Genomic DNA, 21,053 nt, shown 5'->3' with positions numbered 1-21,053 from the left:
AAATAACATGGTGGGAGGCTAAAGCTTCCAAAGGCAGGGAGGAAGTGTTGGGTTCCCCTGAGGTTTGTCAGGTTGGGTGACAGGGTCCTTCCTGAGCTGCTGAAGGAGGTTTGGAGGTCGTGCAGTGCCTGTTGCACCCCAGGCAGGGACCCCTCCTGCCTCCTTGGAGGTCTCCTTAAGGAAACTCCCTGAGCAGCAGGCACAGGGAGAAATGAGAAAACAAGAGAGGGGGATGGTTGGATGAGGCCCCGTCACTGCATCCCACGTTTATGTGGAAGTCCATGGGGATTATTCAGAGATTCCTGTGAAAGCTGCTTGAAGCCATCACTTTCCAGGGGAGACGAGGGTGGTTTGAGCCCCAGTGACTGGCTGCTTTGCTGGGAGTAGCTCTGCACTGAGCTCCCCCGTTACCTTTAAAACCTGGTTCTGGAGCCAGGAGGTGCCAACCCCAAGCACCAAATTGGGCAATTGGAAATCTGCCTCCCTGCCTTTGCCCTTAATGTAATCGGGGACATTTTTCACAGTTTGCTCCTTTTTAAGAGACATCAAACAAGCACTCACCTCCCTTTTATTTTGTTCAGGCCTCTTGAGCATTTTGGGGAGCTCGGGGCAGCCCCCTCCTCTTGTCCTCCATAAACCCGAGGCATGTCTTAGTCACTTGGGTCGTGGTTTTGAGTATCCTGGTGCAGGATTCTGACGTGCTTTCAAGCCGATGGGTTACGTGCCTGGTGCCTTTTCATGCAAACCTTTGCCTCCCCAGCGCTGTAATTTTGTGGTTGTTTCCATGCCGTAAGCCAGCGCCATTCCTCAAGGAAGCGGTTTTGCTCCTCAAACCGAGACACTGATGCTTTCCTCTTGGCTCTGGCCACAGGGTTGTGCCTGCCAGGGACTGCCACTGTCCTCCTGTGCTGGGCTCTGCAAGGGCTGGTGGAGGGGAGGCTGTGAGGGGCTCCTGTGCTGCTTCTCTTCCAGGTTAGCAGAAGCCCTCCTTGCTTAAAGAGGTGGGTTCGGGTTGGGAAGGGAGATGGAGATGTAGGGCTGAGGTGGGTGTTACAGGGATGATGATGTTGTGGGCAGCGCATCGTTGGGTGCAACATCAGCGCGGGTGAAATGATGGTCTGGGTGGACAAGTTATTGGAAGAACATTAAAGTTGCATTTACTTAAACATTAAATGGAGGAGTGGAAGAGCTTGCTGCTCTGTGGGTTACAACCTTAACTTGTCTTCCTCCTTATTTGCTGAGAGCATCAGGTCACCATCTTCACTTTACATGCACCGGACACGCTTCATCTCTTGCCGAGCAGATTGCTGGCTGCTTTACTTCATCCTTATTATTTGGTGGGTGGTCTCGGGCTTTATCTGGTGTCCAAACCACGACTCCTTGCATCTACTCACAGCTCTTTTAGGGCTCTCGTTGCTGTTGGCCCAGAGCACTCTACACATGCCAGTAAGGTCCTTCCATCTTAACCTTGTCCTTTGCAAGAGCACAGGCAGAGTTCCATACCTGACTTGGAGCTCCCCAGGACCCCATTCCACTCGCTCGGTTCAAAGCCATTCCCCATGGCAAGCACCAAAATGAGGTTTTAATTAATTTCTCTTTCTCTATTGACTTGGACACCTTTTCAGAGTTAACAAAAGGCAAATCACTGGCAGGGAACAGTCTTGCCAGATATATCAACTGCGCCGAAGGTGCTCAGAGAAAAGGTTCCCAGAATCTTTCTGAACATTGCAGAAAGGCATATTTTCCTGTAAGCTTGTTCTTGGAAGCAGCAGAGTTGTTTTGGCTGAAATTTACTGTTTAGGAAAAAGAAAAGCCTGAAATGCCTGAAGGAAATATTCAGCATGGAAAAATCTCAGTCCAGGCAGTTAACACTTTAACTAACTTGGAGTCAACTGAAAATCCAGTGGTGCAGAAGAGGCAACGTTGGGGAGTTCTTAATGAGAGGGGGAGCGATTAGCTCCTCTCCGTAATGAGTAGATAGGTAGGTGAGAATTCATCACTCCTGTGAAGTCAGTAGGGAACATGAGCATTCAATGCAATTATTATCCACTAATGGGGAAACACAAGAAGGTAATGAAAGGCGCAACATCCATTTGTCGGTGTAATGCCTTCGGCTTCGGTGGGAGTTTGCCTGAGTAGGGTTTTCTGGATTTGATCTGTATTCTAGGCTACCTCTGAGTCCGTAAGCTGGTGCTTCCTGCGGTCTTGAGGTCCAGAGGCAGCATCTGCTCAGTATAACGCTGTGGAATTGCTTCTTTTAAGCGCAAGAAGGTTTTTGCAAGACCAGATCCGAGTCTTTGGTTAGTGCATTTAACTGCAGCACTGGCTGGCGAGGTTTTACCACCCTCATAAATCTGCTGGAGGGGGTGGGGAGGGGGGGTCACCATTTGGTACTGGTTTTGCAATTAAATTGCTTCAAGCTGTTGAAACATTGGGGAAGTTTTTTGACCTACTTTCGTGCAAGCTTAGAAATTGTTGGGATGTTTTCTGCCCTGGCTGCATGGAATTCAGCTGGATTACAGGGGAAAGGAATCTCGTAGGCCTTCTCATAAAGTCACAGATTTATTTAGGAGAAAAAAAAACTAAAAATCAGTTTTGTCTTCAGACAGCTCCTTGGTCTCCAGCTTCATGTATTCCCATGAGAGCACGTACTGAGCTGCATCCAGTGAAAGCGATCCCTGTTTTTCTCACCCCCCCTGCCTGCACGTGCCATGGAGCGTGGGGATGGAGGAAGGATGCCTTGGTCCCTGGGCATCAGGCACACTGTTAGCCTTGTCTGGGAACACCCTTGTGTTCATGGCTGCTGAACAGCACTGTGGGAGTCACACTGCATCCACCAACATGCACATCTATGTCCCACTGTGGCAGCCTTTTGAGCTGAGAGCCCAGCAGTGCTTAAGAATTAAAACCCCATTTGAAGGGTTGGGCTGCTGAAGGAGCCATTAGTGCAGCAGATGGTCATGAACAAAAGAACTGTGATAACTCGATGTACTTTTCACTGCTCAGGCTCTGACTTTGTGCTTGTGTGTCTCCCTGGGGAAACCAGACCTTGGTTTTCAGCCCTTTGACTCTTTTTTCCTCCATGTCAGTGCTGTCATCTGGAGGCTGCTGATACAACAGAACGTGTAGAACACTTTTCCAATTAAGAAAAACATTCCTTTGGACTGTATTTGGCTCATTTAAGAGTTCTGACATGCAAGTTTTTACCTTAAAACCTGGTGGATGGAGGTGTGGGGTGTTGGCTCTCCTGCTTGGTTTTCATCCCAGGCTGTGTGGGAAAGCCCTGGGGCTGTGCGTCTGCTGCTCCGCCGTGTTCCGGGACAGGGAGGACAAGCTGCTGTGTCTCTGCCATGTAGCACAGCCTCACATGGATGGGATTTTGGGAGTGTTGTTAGTTGGAGTTCAGTGATACTCACTGGCTCTGCGCGCGGGTGACGGAGGCATCCTCGCAAGCAGCCCCCCCTGATCCCAAGCCTGCTTCTTGCTCGTGTTTTTTTTAGGGGGAATTAATTTGAGCAGCCCTGGCCCATCCTGCCTGCTTTGGCAATCTCCTCCATCCCGCGAGGATGTGAGATGTGTGAGTGGGCAGGAGTTGGAGATAACACCTCTTAATCCCTCCCGGTGCTCCAGCAGAAACACTGCTGCTGGCTGATAATTAGAAAGCGAACAGACTGAGGAAGAGGTGACGTTGGCATCCCCGAATCTCTGTCCTGGGCTTGGGGGAACATTGCTCGTGATCTGGTTTAGAAAGGCAGAGGGAGACCAGGATGTACTGAAGATATGTAGGGCAAACACCATGGTGCTGTGCTAGAGATCCTGAGGGTCGTACCAAGCAAGTGGCTCTGTTTGCTTGGTACACACCAGTGATGTGCAGGTACCAACTGGGGCTGTGGAGGCTTTGAGGCTCTGCCAGTGTAGTTGTGAAGAGGCAGCTGGTGTGGTCAAGGGATCAGGAAGGTCAAAATGCTTTTTGCAATGAGAATTAGGTGCAGATGGAGTGGAGCTACCAACTTGCTATCTCCTGAGGGTGGGAAGTGGCTGAGGGAAATAGCCCTTCGCAGAGGCTGGGCCGATGAATGGCATAGACACCCTTCTCCATCCCACCAACTCCCGTGAACTCCCTGGGAGCATTGTGAGTGGGTCAGTAATGCAAAATAGGGACGAGGCAATGGTCTGTTGCAGGTTCCAGCATGTCCTGGGGTCAGGGTTGGTGTTCTCACCATCTTCTCTCCTGTGGACCCAGTTGCTGGTGTGCCTGGAGGCAGAGATGTTGAATTTACCCAGGGGCTTGTTTGCTCTTCAAGGCATTGACAGGCAGTTGGCTTGTCCTTTTCCTTTCCCCTCTTTTCCCCGTGTTTTTAAAGCCACTGCCTAATAGCACATAAGAGGCTTGCTCTGTTAATGTTATCTATGTTAGGAATAAAAGCGTGCAGAGGAAACCCACCCCCGAAGCCTGGCCTTGCTCTTTGATAGACTCCTCAGTGATAATTGTTTTCTTCAGTGCCAGCATCTCCTCTTGCTGTGGGAAGGTTTATGCAGCCTCTGCCCCCCGCTCACCCACCCTTGTTATCATATAAATCACATAATAAGGCCAGGGATAAACAGGAACTACAGTAGCTGTTAGCCGTGTATAAAAACAAATCACATGGAAACAGTATAATTACTGAGAAAATACCAACTGGAGTAATGCAGTAATTGTTTTCTTTCCTCCAGCAGATTTATTCCAGCTCTCCCGGCTCTTGCTGGTCTCCAAGTCTGTGACTTCACGTTAATAAGCAGAATTTCACGTTTCACACTGCACTTGTTCAGGCCTGGCTATGAGAGTGTCTGAAGCAGAGCAGTATATTTCGAGCAGCTTCTTGAGAGTGCCAGCAAACAGAGCACGAGGCAAAATATCTCCATCCATTAGAGTCCACCCCAGGCTCTGGGTGCACTCTGGTCTTTACAAACCTCTTTTCAACCCATTTTTGTAATTTAGAAGAAGGGCTTCTTCGTGCCTTGCATATACCCCTGAGCTCTGCTTTTTGCACTTCGCCATTGCATGGGCAAGATGCTTTTTATGCCTTCAGTTTTGGTTTTTCCTTCCTCTCGCTGTTTGTCATTTTATTTAGAGAGGTGCTTGCGAAATGACAGTGACCGGTTATTTGAGGTCTAGGGGCACTGCTTCTCTCTATTGCTATAATCATCTCCTAATACCAGATGATGATGGTTTTTGTGCTGTGACTTGCAGCTGTTCCCCTTACTCAGCTTTGCTGCTGTTTCACTTCATGTTCTGCAAGGTAAGAAGATAAAGTATCAGAAACCAGGTTTCCAAAGGGCTTTGTGCCGAGCAGTGGTTTAAAGATGCCCTGTCTTGTATATTGGCAGATGTGAGATGGTATCTTTTGTTTCGTGTGCATAGAGAGAAGTCTCTCTCCTGCATTTTTGGCAGGTAGCTTACTTTTCATTAGAAAAACCTACGCATCTCCAAGCCACTGCCACTTCCTATTCCCATGCCTTAATCTGAACAAGATTTTATGAACACCTAATTTACCTGCTCTTTGGGATTCTCCAGAAACCTTTGAAATTCTTCTAGTTTCTCTTCTGAACGGACGCTGGAAACAACCAGCTCAGCTTGCTGGTGCCTTTATGCTCTTCGGGCTGGATGAGCCCCACACAGGACTTGAGAAAGGGATTTCAGGTTGCTCCTTTGCTTTCTGTCCCTTGATGGCAGCAGTGGGAAGGGTGTCGATGCCTCCAGGCTGCACCCAGCAGTGGTTCCTCCCTGCCTGGCTTGATGTCTCCTTCAGCTACCACAGGGTTTAGCAGGGAGGAGCAAGGTGCCAGTGGAGGATGCTGGTGTCCTGGGACATAGCTGCTTTGTTGGGAAACATCCTCTTTTGCTTCCCCTTGTTCTAGCTTTGCCGTGGATGATGTTGCCCATCCCTTATGGAGTGGAACAGGGCAGGGCTCATCTCAGCACAGCCCCACCAGCCAGGTCCTCTGTGGGGCTGTGGGTGCAGCATCCCCAGGAGGAAGCTCACCATACGTCATCCCCACCAGCAGCAGGGTGCAGGCCACCCTGCGTGGTTCTGCTTCATGGTCAGCAGATGCTCAACAGTGCCAAGATGGCATCTGCACACTTGCCACCTTTGGTGTGAGCTATGACACAGCTGGCAAACAACCTAAGGCCATCATTCATGTGCCTTGCTAGGCAGAGCACAGAGGGGTCCACACTGCCTCAGTGCCACCAGGCTCCATCCTGTCACCCTCATTCCCAGGAGGATCAGCCCAGGGAGAGGGTCAGTGGTAGCTGTGGCTGGTGGCTGTGCATCAATGTGGAGGGGAGGACACTCAGCACCAGGGGGTGCAGAACAATGTTGGCTTTGTCTGTGGGTGCTGAAATGAAGGTAGGAAAGTTGTGTGAACCTCACTTGTTGGCCTCCCCTTTCCTTCCCCTCCCCAGCAGCTGCAGCATTCTGGCCACCCAGCCTGGCAGCAGTTTACCAAGCCACAGCTCCTCTTCCTGCCCCTCCAGGAAAGAAATCCATCCACTCGCTAAGCAAGTGCATAGATAAACTTTTAATTAAGGTGCTGGGAAGCTGCCAGAGAGCAGAGTCCTGGGTCAGGACAGGCTGTTGGTGTGCTGTGATCCTTACCTGGTGGCTATTAAAGAGCTGCTTCATCCCAAGCGTGTTCATCAGTGGTGGGCAGCCAGGCATGCAGCTTGTGTTTGCAGGAGGTGGGCCCCTTCCTTTGGAGCTGGGGAGGGGAAGGGCAGCGTGGCCCTGGGATGCTCCTGGGATAACTGGCTTGTTGGGCTCAGTAAAGTGGTTGCAGTGCTGGTGGTGAAGCTGAATGCTCTGATGTGTTTCCCCTTCTGCCCCCAGCTTAGGGTCATTAGAGCTGCTCCCTGTGGTGGCCACGGAGGTTATGCTGATCTGTCCAGCCTCTGACTTGAAGGGTCTTGTTGGGTTCAGAGCCTCTTTACCTGGAATTTGCAAAAAGGACACTGATTTTGATCGGTTCAGTCTGTTTTTATGTGAGCTGACCTCACCTATCCCTTTTCTCTCTGTTTCTGGATGGATGCACTTGACATCCAGCACTCGGAGCTTCCCTAGAATTTAATAAGATGGAGGAGGACCTCCGTGAAGGAGATGGGAGTCCTGCCCTTGTAGTCCCCTCTCATTCAGTGTGGTTAATGCTGCTTTTCTCCCCAGGATGGCCATGGCTGTGTCAGAGAAGGACGTGTCTGTGGCTACCTCATTTTTGTGGATAAGACGCAGCCTTGAGCTGGCTGCTGAGATGTGAAGGGGCAGTGCTGCTGGGAGCTCCTGAATATGGATGGGTTTATTGATCCGTAGGAATGCGGGTAGCACTGAAGGAGCCTCCGAGGCTTTGGCAGGAGGAAGAGCTCCTGCCACGTCAATGGGAGACTAAGCCGGTGCTCTCTGGAGGTGCTGGAGGTTGTGGAGCACTGCGGTGATGTGATCTGGCAGCTGGAACTGCTTCGTCTAGCAGGTTTTTTGAGGGGTGTGTGTGTCTCAGAGGGCTGGGAATGGGCCAGGGAGCTGTGGCAGCTGACGTGGGAGGATGAGAGAAGGATCCAAAGTCTCCTGGGAAAGAAAGAGCTGACCTGGTTGTTTTTATGCTCCCCAGGATCGTGGCCTGCCTGGCAAACTGGAGCCCGTGTCGCCCGTGAGCCCTGCTCACCCTGACGCCGAGCTGGACCTGCTGCCTGCCCGGCTCTCCAAGGAGGAGCTCATTCAGAACATGGACCGCGTGGACCGCGAGATCACCATGGTGGAGCAGCAGATCTCCAAGCTGAAGAAGAAGCAGGTAAGAGGCTGTGGGCTGGAGGGGAGCGCACATCCTCACTTCTGCGTGCTGCCTTATACCCCATCCTGGCCCAGCCATGTCCACAGAGGGGAAGCGGCAGTGCTAGTGCCACCAGGATGCTCTGTGTCCATGCTCCCTGTCATGACGTGGGCAGTTGCTCCTGTGCCAGCAGTCTGGAGCTGGTAGCTGCAAGGCAAGGGAGCTTTGGAAACCCAGCTTGTGGGCTCGTTTACATGTCAGGGTGCCCTAAAGGGAGAAAAATCTGTCCTCAGTGACTTGCCCACAGTCATGGAAGCAGTCAGTGGCAGAGCTGGAAGTGCAGCCTGGGTTGCCCCAGTTGTCTGTACAGCCCAGCATTAGCACAAGGTCTTCTCTTTCTCCTTTCCAGCAATTGTCTCTTCCGCAGTGCTGTTGCTGCCACTATTGTAGTACTGGGCTGTTTAAAACATTGTGGTAATGGCCTCATGGCCCTTCCTGCATCCAGTCCCCTTCTCCAGGGCTTTGCAGCCATGAGCAGCGTCTGATCCAGCTCCAGTCAGAGCTCTGCCTGAGCTGGGGATTTGAGTCTGATCTTCTCAGTGGTGCATTCCCCAGCAGAAGGATCGCCTGCTCGATGTTGGCATGTGTACAATTACCATAAACCCATTAAGAGATTAATATAACAAAACCTTGGGGGACGTCTGTGAAAAACCCACAGACTTAAAGGCTTTTACTTCCGAAAGCACATCACTTCGCTCTGCCTTCGTCTTACTGGTTCTTTTATTGTCTTTGCTTGGGGCCAGTTCCTAAACTCCCTGATGGCTGCTAGTCCCAAACTGCCTGAATGACCTGTCACAAGGGGTGTGCAGTGGGAATTTGGGAATGGAGCAAAACCTCTGCTTGGGCTGTCAGATGAGGCAAGTGCTCCTTGAGGATGAGCATGCAGTTGACCTTCCTCCCCATCAGATGTATATTTTCCCATAGCAGATACTGTCCCTTTTTTTCCTGCAAGACAAGCAGGATTGTTTGGGTTTGTTTTCAAACAATATGGTTTAATTAACATGAAGGACCTTTTTTTGGCGTTGCTTTTTATCTGCGGAGGTATCAGTGTGCTTAGGGAGAGGGAGCCAAGAGTAGGCAGAAGCAGCTGTGCTGGGGATGCGAGGAAGCAGCCGTGTGTGCCAGCTTGCAGGGGGCCAGAGGAACATCTGGAGTGATGGAAGCCACAGAGGTTCCTCTTGTGGGGTTTGGTGGGAGGTGGGAGAAGCCAGCCCTTCCCCTCTTCCTCCTAGGAAGCTCAGGCAAAGCATTGGTGCCCTGTCTCACCTCGCAGTCTGGCTGCTGGTCCATGTTTTTAACTCACATTTGAGGATGGAGGTGCAAACCATGGTCATTTCCCACTCTGGAGAAGCACTTCCAGAGTGGGATGTGTTCCTGGCATGGCAGTGAAGGTCCCTCTCATGGCAGCCGGGAGGACTGACAGCTCTGCCGATCCACTGCCTGACTTCTGAAATGCTGAGGAGCTGCTGTTGACACTGACGGGAGCAGCATATGCTCCTTGCCGTTAAAATGAAGCTGTCCTTCCGTAAGGAAATGGGGTTTTTATTGTTGGCTGCTTTGGTTGCTTTATTTCTTCCTTCTGTGAATGAATTTTATGATCCTTCCTCCCCACAAAAATGCTCTGCTGAGTGGGGAAGGAGGTGAAAGTGGCTGTTGGCAGGAAAAGCATCCCCTCCCTCTTTTTGGCACATGGTGGCAAAGTCATTTGGTAGCAAATCCCACCCCCCAGCATGGGCTTCTCTCCCCTCCGGCAGGATCCTTCCCCAGCCCAGGGCTGGCACATCTGGGAAGAAGCATTTTTTGGGGGGGAAAATGGGTGTTCCTGTCTGAGATGCTCCAGGAACGTTTTGTCCATCTGTGCATGTGAGCTGTCAGTGCAGGAGGAAGACGAGCGAGGGAAAGCAATCAGCCTGGAACAGAGACTGCTCCTGCAGGAGCAGGGGAGGTATCGTACGCAGCCGGAATATCCTAATGCTTTTCCCCGCTGTCTTTGGGAGGCCTTCTCAGGGTAATTAAATACATTTGTATGGAAAAAGTATAAATCGCAACCAGCCCAAATCCACCGTTTCTCTTTCTGGTTGTTCCAGACATGGCAGGGAAGGCTCTGCCTGGACTTTGCAAGAAGCAGACGTCTTCTCCAGCAAGTTGAGAAACCTTCCCCGAGCCCTGCGCACCTCTGGCAGAAGGCCACCTCCACCAGCCATCCCCCGCTCATTCATGCACCATATGTGCTTAAATCTCTTGCTGAGTCCTTTCTCCCTCTCTTCCTGACAGGGAAGGATAATCCTTATGCATTTATTCCTGGCAGCGGTACCGGGGATCTGAAGGAGAAAGAAACTGCTGGGCTGTTCTCTGCAGTGGTGCCTCAGCCTCCTGGGGCACCGAGCTCAGCATAGGGCTCTCTGGGAGTACAACACTCCCACCTGGTGATGGAGGTGGAGCCGCATGTCCCCTTCCATCTATCTCCTGGCTGAGTTTCCTCTGTTCTCCCCTTGGCTCTTTGCAAGGGGTTTTTGGAGCTGCCCTGTGGCTGGAAGCCCTCTTCTCTCCCCCAGGCAGGTGAAGCATCCTGGTACCCAGGTACCACACAAGGCAACGTGGCAACCTGGGGGGTGTGTGTGTAATGACCTTGGCTTCATCATGCAGGTCCCTTCAGCACAGGAGTTGGTGCGTGTGGGGATGGGGTCTTCCTGCAGTGGTCACCCACCACTTGCCAGCGCTGCAGGATCCAGTGGCCCTCTGCAGCATGTGGTCCAGCCAAAGGGGCTCTTAGCTGGAGAGGGCACCTCCTCCACTTGGAGAAGGGTTGGCCTGTGGATTCTTTAGGAGCCAGGGCTAATGGTGGCATCTTGCATCCCTTCAGCATTGCTGCACTTTCATTTGAGGAGAGGAGGAGGCTTTTGGGCAGGCACTGCTAGGAGTGGAGAGGGAGAGCATGTGGAGCCGTCAAGACTCATCTCTCATCCTGCTTCTCTCCTGTAAAGGTCACAGTCCTAGCCTACCTTTTGTGGCAGACCTTTAAGAAACCCATTTTGTCCGTGTCTGGGAACCCTGACCTATCTTCCTTTGCCATTTCCCACAGCTCCCGGGGGTAGCTGTCGTGGGCTGAACCTGCTGCGGTCAGGTGTGCTGCTTGCAGACCCTGCCTGCATCCTTCCCTCTAGCATTCCCCTTTAATAACCACACAGTGTTACGCCACAGAGAGTAGAATTTAATTCTCTACTGTATTTCAGCTATAATTAGATTTGTATTTTTTCTTTTAATGAGCTGCTTTTAATGAGCCTCCACTTACTGGCAAACTTTCATTTCCTGATACGCCATCAAACCCTCTTGTCTGAAATCACTTACAACACACCGACCACTTCGCAGGATTTTTGTGGGTTTCAGAACAATGTAGCCAAGATTCTGACATATTCTTTTTTTTTTTTTTTACCCAAATATCTCCCCCAAGGGAAGCAGAGGATTTGACAGATCCCGTTTGGTGGCTCTGTCTTTGGAATTTATCACGTGGGAGCAAGGCTGTGTGATGGGGATGCCTTAGGACACTGAGCAAGAGCAGGCAGGTGCCTGGAAGCGCTGCTTCTGCATTGGGGCTGATGCTGAGAACTGCTTTGGAGCCTGTGGTTTCAGCTGTGGCTTCTGAAGAGCTCTTGTCCCCTTTGCACAGAGCTGTGATTTGGGCCACCTGAGAAACAGCCATGATTGAGAACAGAAGGGAGCTTTGGGGCTTGGTTGGAGTTTTTGGTGTGCTGCGGCAGTGTGGCTCTTCATGGGCAGGAAGGGATAGATCCCTGCGAAGCTGGGGGAGTTTAATCCCTTTCCAGAGTGCAGATGGTCCAAGGTGGCTGTTTCCTGGCCATCCTCACACAGACTGGAGTAACCTCGAGGTTAAAACCCCAAGGTGGGTATGCTGATGCCAGTGTGCGGAGCCCAGGCAATCCTGCCTGTGCCAGAGCCCGCTCCCCAGTCTGGCTGGGCATGGTGGTGGCATTTTGGCTATATCTCATTGTTCCCTTTGCTGCTGCTTTTTCCCGTATGGGAAAAGATGTCCACCTGTGGAGAGGCGGAGCATAACAGGAGGCCACAGCATGGGGTTGCTTCATCAATTGAAACACGTTTGATTTAAGGGGTGTGAGTTTTCTCAGCCAAGCCAGTAGACTTATCTGGTGCTTAAGGGTTCTCTTGGACTGCATCCCACATCCCTAGTGTCGTTAACAGGAGTAGAGATGATCTGAAGAAGGAATAGATACCCACCTTCTTCTTGGACCACCAGACGCTGCTGTCTCCAGTAGGACAGTGGCGTGCTCACTTCTGGTGCAAGCCGATTGCTCTCAATCCCAGCTGCATTTTCTTCCTAGTACAAGACTTGTTTTTTCCCCCCCTTTCTTCACCAGGGGCTGCTTTAGCTGCAGGGAAACAACCCACAAAGATGTGGAGATTGGGAGCCGAGCAGTGAGAAAACCAGAGGCGGTTTTGAGAGCTGCTGCCTCTCCCGTGCCTGTGCTGCCCCGCAGCTGCCGTGCGCAGCCTGCGCGCTCTCTCCTCGCATGGAGCCACAGGGAATCTCTCGTTTCCTCTTCTGGATGAGCAGTTCCTCAGACGTACTGGAAGGGTTCAGATGTCTTCTCCTGCTCGCACCCGTCGGGAGAGATGGAGACGCAGGTTGTGCGTCAGATACACCCGCAGGCTGCGGTGATGCTCAAAAGTTGTTCCTTGGGTCTGCTCCTTTATCATTAAAGTTTGCCATGGCCTGAGCGGCTCACATTAAACAATCAGTGATATCCAAAGGTGCATATGTGAAACCGAAAGAGGGGAGATTTAGATTAGGCATTAGGAAAAGGTTCTTTAATAGTAAAGGTTGATGAGGCGCTGGCACAGGGTGCCCAGAGAAGCTGCGGCTGCCCCATCCCTGGCAGTGTTCAAGGCCAGGTTAGACACAGGGGCTTGGAGCAACCTGCTCTAGTGGAAGGTGTCCCTGCCCGTGGCAGGGGGTTTGGAACTGAATGAGCTTTAAGGTCCCTTCCAATGCAAACAATTCTATGTGGACATGCTGCCTTCTGCTTTCCATCTTCCAAGGGGGTAGGTAGCCCTACCTGTGGTGAGATGTGGTGGACTTGCTCGTGGAGCAGCTCGTGGGCTCCTGGATATTTCTGCTGTGAGGGGGAGTGAAGCTTGGGATGAGACACACCTTGGGTTGCATTGTCCTAGCACAGGCAGACACATGGAGCTGAAGGGGTGTATTTTTTACGTGCAGCTGCTACACCTCAAAGCTCAGATACCATGAAATGGAGCTGTGGCAACGCGGTGAAGACAGTAAGAAAGCAGAAGAGCCAACAAAACAAGCTTCTAGACACTGCTTTCTTTGAGGGCGGGTCACCCGGTGATGGCCACCCACACCTACTGGGCTTTATCTGTTTGGAGCCTGGACTTAGTTGGTGGTTTCTGCTCAGGACAGCATGTTCTGTGTGAAGGGAGGAGATGGGTCTTAAAGCCGCCTGATGCTGGAAGGTGGCTCATGCTGCAGCTCTTCCTGTACCTGTTGGGACAGCCAGAGTTGCACGGTGTGTTCATGGCTGCAGGCATTTGCAACCTCAGTTCTTGGGCTGTCATTGGTCTTGATGACCCATGTATGAGCACTGTGCTGTCTCTGCAGGGAGTCCTGTAGCTGTTTCTTGCCCTCTTGAGCACTTTGCATGTCTCACCTTGATGGGGAGGGCTGCCACATGCCCTGTCTGGCCAGCTCTGAGCAGAAATGTGAGGATTCACGGTGTTAATGCTGCTCTGCTGTAGTTACTGGCTCATTTGGCTGCACAATGCAGCCGGTGCACGAGTCATTTAATCAAGAACAGTCATCCCAGGGCGTCTCCTCCAACCACAGCATCACAAGATAGATCTGAAGGTGGAGAACAGCCTTGCTCCTCACCCCTCGCTCCCTACAGCACTGCAGCAGCTCCGGGGGCAGGTAGCAGCGGGGAGCCAGGCTAGAGCTGTGGTTGCCTTAAAGGGTTTCCAGTAAAACCATTTCTAGCCCCGAGCCCTCCCCAGGAGGCTGGTTCAAGGCAGCTCCTCATCCTCCATGCCTAAAAAGCCCTGACCCAGCAGCTCAGGGCCTGGTGGCCGGGGCAGGGAGCGCTGCGCCTGCGTGGCAGGGGAGGTCGGGCAGCTCTCCTCCCTCTCCCCATCCCTCTGTGTCTCGCAGGAAGCCTCCTGCCATGGCGGTTTCTGCCTCGGCACCGCAGAGAGTCGCGTGTGGACGGGGCCGGCTGCGTTTCTCACTGTGACTCACCCTCCTCCTCCCCCTTCTCCTTCCACAGCAACAGTTGGAGGAAGAAGCAGCCAAACCACCAGAGCCTGAAAAACCCATCTCCCCGCCTCCTATCGAGTCCAAACATCGCAGCTTGGTGCAGATCATCTACGACGAGAACAGGGTGAGTCTGGAAATCATGGAAGTACAGACGTGTGATGGTGCCGTGTCACCCGGCTGGGGACGGGGAGGTTGGTAAAGGGTGGATGGGGGGATTCCCCTGCGCAAGACCCCCGTGGGAGGTGGATAGATGGAGACCCGCGGGGATGGTGATGACAGAGGGCTGAGGAGCTCGCTCTGCCGTGTGGCTTGAGCACAAATGTCTGCTGAAGAACCTGCCTGGGGGGGTTTTCTGTGATCAGCATTAGATTTGAAGCATTCAGGAGATGTTTCAGAGCCCTGTCTGTTAAATAGCTGCTTTCATCCTCTCCCCCGGGAGTGAACCTGGTAGAAAGCTGCCTTGAAGCATGGGCTTCAGCGTGGTGGGGTGAGCTGCATGGATGCAGGGGGGCATCTGTGATGCTCCAATGCTGGCAGGCCAGCTACAAGCTCTCCTGGCTGCCCCTGAGCCCTCCAGGCTGGAGCAGAAAGGACGTGGATCCATCCAGGGCTGGATTTGTGGATGTTTGATGCTGTAAACAGCATTAGCAAAGGTCAGTCCAGCATCCCTGGCTCTGGATCTCTGCTTGACCACTCATTTGTTGCACTCAGCCATTGCCTGTAATAGCAGCCTGAGGAGACAGGAATTTTGCTGCGTGCTTTGGAGCGATGGTGGGAAATTGGGCCCTTTGGTAGATAATCAAGCATATTCATTTTCATTTAGGTGTTGGATAAAAAGGATGATTTTGCATAAAAGGAAAACTACCAGTCACTAATTACTCTGAATTGCGAGGCCTGCGATTTCACTGGGAGCTGCAGAAATCCAGGTGCCCAACTCCTAAAAAGAAAACAAAATTGCATACCCTGCGCTCCCAGGCAGTGCAATTTTCCCAGTTTTCCTTGTTCCATCTGCTTCTCTTCCTGAGCAGTAGGAGACCCAATGCCAGCACGGGCTGTTGTGCAATAGGGGTGAAGACTGAGGTCGATGTGTTTGAAGCATTAGCAAGTGCTGGCTGGTGGTAGCTTTGTAGACATTGGGCTTTGGGGGCAATGATGGGTTCTCCCCATGCACCACCAAGTGCCCTCTCCGGGGCTCCCGGGCTAGATGGCTTGTGCCTCCTGTACAAGGGGTTAGGGTCAAAAAAAGGAGGTCTCAAACATTTTTATTCCTATTCAGTTGAGCCCCTGTGCTGCTTGGACGCTCTCGTGTACCAGGACCACGTTACAAGGAGTTCTGCATTTCTCCTTGGAAGCGCGTGGCCGTAATACATGGGACCTGTCACATGCAGTGCTCAGAGCTGGTGGCATCATTTGTCAGCATGTTTGACTTCATTCCGAGTTCTGCCGATCCTAAAAGCCAGTCTGGTACCAGGACTTTGCTATTAACCTTTGCAACAGGGTGCACTTGTTCCAGGTTGGTGCTCAGCAAGGGAAGGTCACGTCTGACACCAAATGTCTGCATAATTTCCAATCTGGCTCCGTGTTCATGTCTGGATTCACCCTGGGATGGGTGAATGATGGCTCTTCCCCTATTCTTGTAAAGTCCCCTTGCGAGTAGCGTGTAAGCAAGCCTGGCTGTGGGTAGAGGACTGAAACCAAACAACCTTTCCCTTCTGCTTGATAGAAACCATAGCAGGCTAGAGGGAAGTTCTTCCTTTGAAGATGATATGGGCAATGCAGAGTCCACAGCTCCTCGCTGGCCGATTGTAATGGCTGAGGCTTGGTGGTGTCGGACCCTTTTAAGTACCACAGCAGAGAGATGCTGAGCTGTGGGCTGCAAGGGGAAGGATGTGCTGAGCCTTGCTGACAGCATTGCCTTTGTTGTGGTTCCAGTAACAAAGGTGGGATCCAGGATGCAATTATCCTTCTAAAGGCCATCCCCAGGCTCAGCTTAGAGCCTCTCACCTCCATTGGACGCGTTTGGGATGGCTTTTGGTGATGACTGCTCTCCCCCTTGGGGCCAGGAGGAGGAAAGCTGGAAGAGGAGAGGATGAAGGAGCAGCATCAGTTAGGATCATGGGTGGAAAAGAGTGGCTGGTGCTTGGACATCAGGTTGTTTTGGGTGGTTTTGGTGGCAGCAGACCCTCGGGGCATACCCAGCAATCTATGAGACATGGGGAGAGCCCCAGGCATGCTTGTGCTCACCTGTGGCTTTGCTGCAGCTTAACACTTAATTGCAAAGTGAGTTGGTAGGAGCAAAGGGCCTTGAGCCAGACAGAGACGCATTGATCTCGAGTGGGGAAGGTCCCTGAGCCAAATTTAAAGCCTTTCAGCCTCTCCTGTGCTGCGGCAGAGCAGTGAAGTTGGATACCTCGAGGTCTGCTTGCAGGAAAAGCGGCTCTGATGGCTGAGCCAGGGCTCCAGCCTGCGCACAGAGGGAAGAGCATCCCGATTTACTCGCCTCGCTCAGCTTGTGGTTTGCTTGAGGGAGGCAGCACGGTAAGAGATGCAAATGAAAAGAGGATATTCAGGCCTCGGGAAGAAGCACCCCAGAAGAGCTGGCAGAGCCTGAACTGATCTCTGAAGAGCAATGCTGTGGAAGGGGCAGGAAGCCAGCCCTTGTGCCGGTCCCAGAGCAGGTGGGAAGTGGTGGTGCGCTTTGTGGAGGGGCTGTCGCCTGGCTCTGGTTGAATTCCTCATGAACCACAGGTCTGTGCTTCCCCGAGCACGTGGGCGCTGCCGTGCCCGTTCCCACCGCTCCTGCCAGGCTGTGCCGGAGCCGCACACTGTGTGCAGTTATACCCCGAACAAAGGAGACGCCAAAAACAGGCCCTGGGAGAGGAGAGGTTACGTGAGGACAGAGCAGCTCGGAACGCCGGAAAATCGAGTTAGCCAGCCATTCTGTGACCTACTTTCCTTTTGGATAGCTGTGGCTGTGCAGGGGTGAATGGCTTCTAATTTTAGCTTATGGTTCATCGGGAAGTCTATACATTCTTCTCACCGCTGTGCTACGGAGGGATGAGGGGTTGGGATGCGGGTCGGCGCCGGCCTGGATCCCGTTTTCTCCCAAGTTCAGGTTTGCTGATGCTGAACACTCATCACTCTGCTTTTCCCTCTTGTGACCTACTTAACGCCTACGATGTGAAAAGTTCCTTGGCATCGGAGAGGATAATTGTGGAAAACGTGACCTGTAATCACCTCCTGCTGCACTCTGCTGGACAAGTAATTGATTTCTGGGGAAAGAAAGTTGCCTTGTACAGACTGCGCTGGGGAAGAGTGGAGAGAGGCTTTTGTTAAGTCCTGCGCTGTGAGGCTCTGGTTGCATTTGGGAACGTTTTAGGAGCCTTGGGTTATAGAAAGGTAGCTGATACCCAGGATCCAGGTGCCTCCTGCCTGGAGGCAGGACTGGCCAGAGCTGCTCTATCTTATCTCCAAAGATGAGCCATGCACTCCCAAAAAAGCACCTTTTGGGAGATGTTTGTAATAGAACACATAAAAACACACATGCATGTCTCCAAGCCAGAATTTAACTGTGAGTGCAAACTGTACTGTTTTCGAAAGGATGTATGAGAGTGGAAGTTAACATTTTTGGTACTATCCGTAGACTAAACTGCGAAAAAACAGTGGGTAGCATTTTCAGAAGCATCCCAGTCCTGTTTTCGAAAGTGCTGTTAGTCCTGAAGAGACAGAACGATGTTTGAAAACAGTGGTGGGTGCTAAAATCATTGAGATCAGTCAGAAAGTGCAGTGGGGAGCTGAGAGGACTGTTTTGGATGCAGGATGGGGTCACCCCGTCTCCAGGAGCTGGATGCTGGCATGGTGATGCAGAGCTACCTGGGGAGATCAGGAAGTGATGGGCATCTTGCTTGCTCTGAAGACTGACAGTGGTGGAGGCGTGGGGGATCTAAATTTAACCGTATGAGAGACCTTTAGCATCTTCTCTGTTGGGGGATGCTGATGCCTGCTGGGTCAGGCTCCTCTGAGGTGGAATCTGTGTGGCTCAGCCTCTGTGCAGGCTTTAATTTGCCCCCTGGGATGTGTTATTGTATCGAGAGAATTCAGGTTTCTTCCACCTCAAATCCCCATAACCAGGGCAGATCATCTGTGTATATTTTTAGCTGTGGCTTTATTCCCCTGGGCCATTCACGGGATTCCTTACATCCATCTTCTCTTGAAATCGATTGAGCATACCTGGGCTTGAAGATGTTTTTGTGCTTAAAATGGAAATTTCCAGGTCCCTTGCGAAGTATGGGGAGGAGGGCAGCGTTCCCATTGCTCCAAATCCCTCTCCATGCCTTTCCTGGGATGCCGGGCTGGCTGAGCTCTCCTTGTCAGCATGTCCTGGAGGAAGCTGCACTGTGGCATCCCTGGCCGTGCCAGCAGCCCACCTTGACTTGGCTGGGTGAATTCTCCTCCATGTCCCCTGCATGCCCAAAGTCACCATCAGCTACCATGCACTCGTGCATGCAGACGTGCTGGTTATCTTCTCTTTGACCGTTGTGACAATGTGGAGCCTGCATGTTCCATCTCCAGATCTGGGTGGTTGCAGGCTCTCTGCAGACCTCCTGTGCGTCAGAGCCAGGCAGGATTCCCACTCATGGACCAGGCGACGAAAAGCAGCCTCCGTCCTTGTGTCAGACCTGTCCCAGCAAGCAGGGACACGTCAGCCTTCCTCTGAAACACTGAGCTCATTTATAGGAGCGGGAGAGGTCGCGTCGGGACACGGTGTGACTTCACCCTCCACCACCATGCCAGGGAGGGGATGTTGTGTGCTGTGACCCACCGCAGCGTGGCGAGGGCTGGGACGGGTCCCCCTGTGTCACCCCTGCACGCTTGCAGCCACGTCAGCCCATCCCTGCTCCGCTGTCAGCCCTCTGTAAAACTGGGTTTGATGCAGTGCAGGCAGTGGAAGCTGGCAGCGGCGTCTGTCTCACTCTTGGGATTGAGTTGGTGGAAATCAATAAGATTAAATTTTAATTCGTTTTCTGTCTCGGTGCTTGTTCCTTCAAAAGGGCACAGCTATCTATCTCTAAACTCAGCATTATACTGGAAAATTGGAATTCAAAGGATTGTTTTGAATTTTTTCCACCCCCTGCTGCTGTTGTGTCTGTGCGGAGCGTGTTCTCAGCTATCCGTTTTACCCTCCTCACATACCTTCATAAAGCATTAATGCCCCATCCATAAATAAGAGAATAAATAAATGAACACTTTTAGCATTGCAAAGTATAATCTAGCCGTTAACTACTCAAAGGCACTGAGCGTGACTCAGATCCCATGGGGATTTAATGTCTGTATAACTCTGATTTTGTATGAACTCCTGATTTACATTAGAAAGGGAAGAATCAGGCCTGCACCGTCAGCATGGAGCTGGTGCAGTAAATAAAACCTTATCAGTGGAACTGCTTTTGAGCTTTAAATGTGCAGGGATTTTTTTTCATAGCCTATTTTATGTGGTAGTAGGGGTGGGGGCAGTTTGTATTTGGCTGCTGAAAGGGCCTTGTTCATTTTGCTTTCGTTTCTAGTAACTTTTATTCCAGGGTTGCCTTGTCTTGGCACACCTTCCACTAGAGCAGGTTGCTCCAAGCCCCTGTGTCCAACCTGGCCTTGAACACTGCCAGGGATGGGGCAGCCACAGCTTCTCTGGGCATGGAGTATGAGCAAGCTTCTGAACAATGTCCTGTGATGCTCAGGGACACTTGGGTTCAAGGAGAACCCAGGGCAGGACATGTATCCTGGGGCTCCCACGGTTGGGTTGGGAGTACTGATGGTGGCCATCCCTGCCGGCTGCAGGAGCTGGGGAGGGAAGAGCATTGCTTTCCCTTCCCACGGCACTGGGGCTTGTCCCACCTGCTTTGTGGGCAAGGCAGCAAATTGCTGGGGTGGTTTGGCTCTTGGAGAGAGGATGCTGAGGTTTAAAGGGGAAAGAATTAGTATCTGTGCTCGTAGGAATGAAAACCTTTCCCCATGGAACCAGCACAGCCAGGTTTTGTGGTTTGGTCCCAGCAGATCTTGGCACAGAGGTAGGGCCTTTGCATCCCTTCAGATTGTTTGCTTTATGCTTTGTGTAGAAAGGTGTCTCGCCTGAGGGTTTCCATGATTTCTGCTGACTTCAGCCACGCTCCTCCTGGATTTTAGCTGCCTCTTTGCCACGCCATTCCTGTGGCTCTGCCTTTCCCTGGGACATCATGCTGCCGGGACAGGAATTTTCCCAGCGCCAAAGGGAAGGGCTGTCGAAGGACTTTGCTTATCTCCATGCAGGACATGCCTGATCCCAAATAGAAACCCTTTCACTCCCCAACGCTGCTGCCTACGGGCTGCTATAAATAACCCCGGGAGCGCACGGTTCAGCTGCAGCAGCTTTGTGCTGCATGGAGCCATGGCTGGAGTCGGGCCAAGAAAATGCCGCCTCCTAATTTCAGATCCGCTTTCTCAAAATAACTCCTGTGTTTCCTACTCTTCCATTTTTAAACTTGGCTTTAAGAAGAGCCCACGCAAAATCCCAGCCTCTCCCTCCTCTGGTTTCGGATGCTCCGCTGCCTCGTGGGGTCGGCTCGTCATCCCCGCGGGAGCTCACATGGCCGGGAAGTTGCTCTCCTGCCCTCTTCCCTCTCCTGAGCCTATTTTAAGTTTCTTCAAAGGAAAAACAAGGGACTGGAGTTTGCTTTGGAAGCCAAATGCTTTTTAGGCGAGAATGGAGATTTTCCTAGTCTGCAGGGAGGATTTTGTTGGTGAAGATCTCTTTAGCTGCAGGCCTGTTGGAGGAGCATGAGATGGGGTAAGAGCGCGGTCTGCCTGCCCATGTCCCTGCCTGCGCCCCTGCCCGTGGGGAGGGAGGTTCTTTAGGGGTAACTGC

General features: G+C 52.0%; 1 protein-coding gene across 12 annotated transcripts in view; it reads left to right on the top strand.

Annotated features, from left to right (window-relative positions):
• NCOR2 (nuclear receptor corepressor 2) overlaps positions 1-21,053 on the top strand; it is a 236,808-nt gene that overhangs the window by 108,056 nt on the left and 107,699 nt on the right. For all 12 annotated transcript variants that reach the window (XM_030501177.1, XM_030501167.1, XM_030501179.1 and 9 more), the window contains exons 5-6: positions 7,639-7,818; positions 14,172-14,285. In XM_030501177.1, the coding sequence (XP_030357037.1) occupies positions 7,639-7,818; positions 14,172-14,285 (294 nt within the window). The remainder of the gene's footprint in view (positions 1-7,638; positions 7,819-14,171; positions 14,286-21,053) is intronic.

This window comes from Strigops habroptila, chromosome 11, assembly GCF_004027225.2.
Source record: "Strigops habroptila isolate Jane chromosome 11, bStrHab1.2.pri, whole genome shotgun sequence".
Taxonomy (NCBI): Eukaryota; Metazoa; Chordata; class Aves; order Psittaciformes; family Psittacidae; genus Strigops; species Strigops habroptila.
The sequence above is the reverse complement of the archived record's forward strand: the minus strand, read 5'-3'. Positions and strand labels throughout refer to the sequence as shown.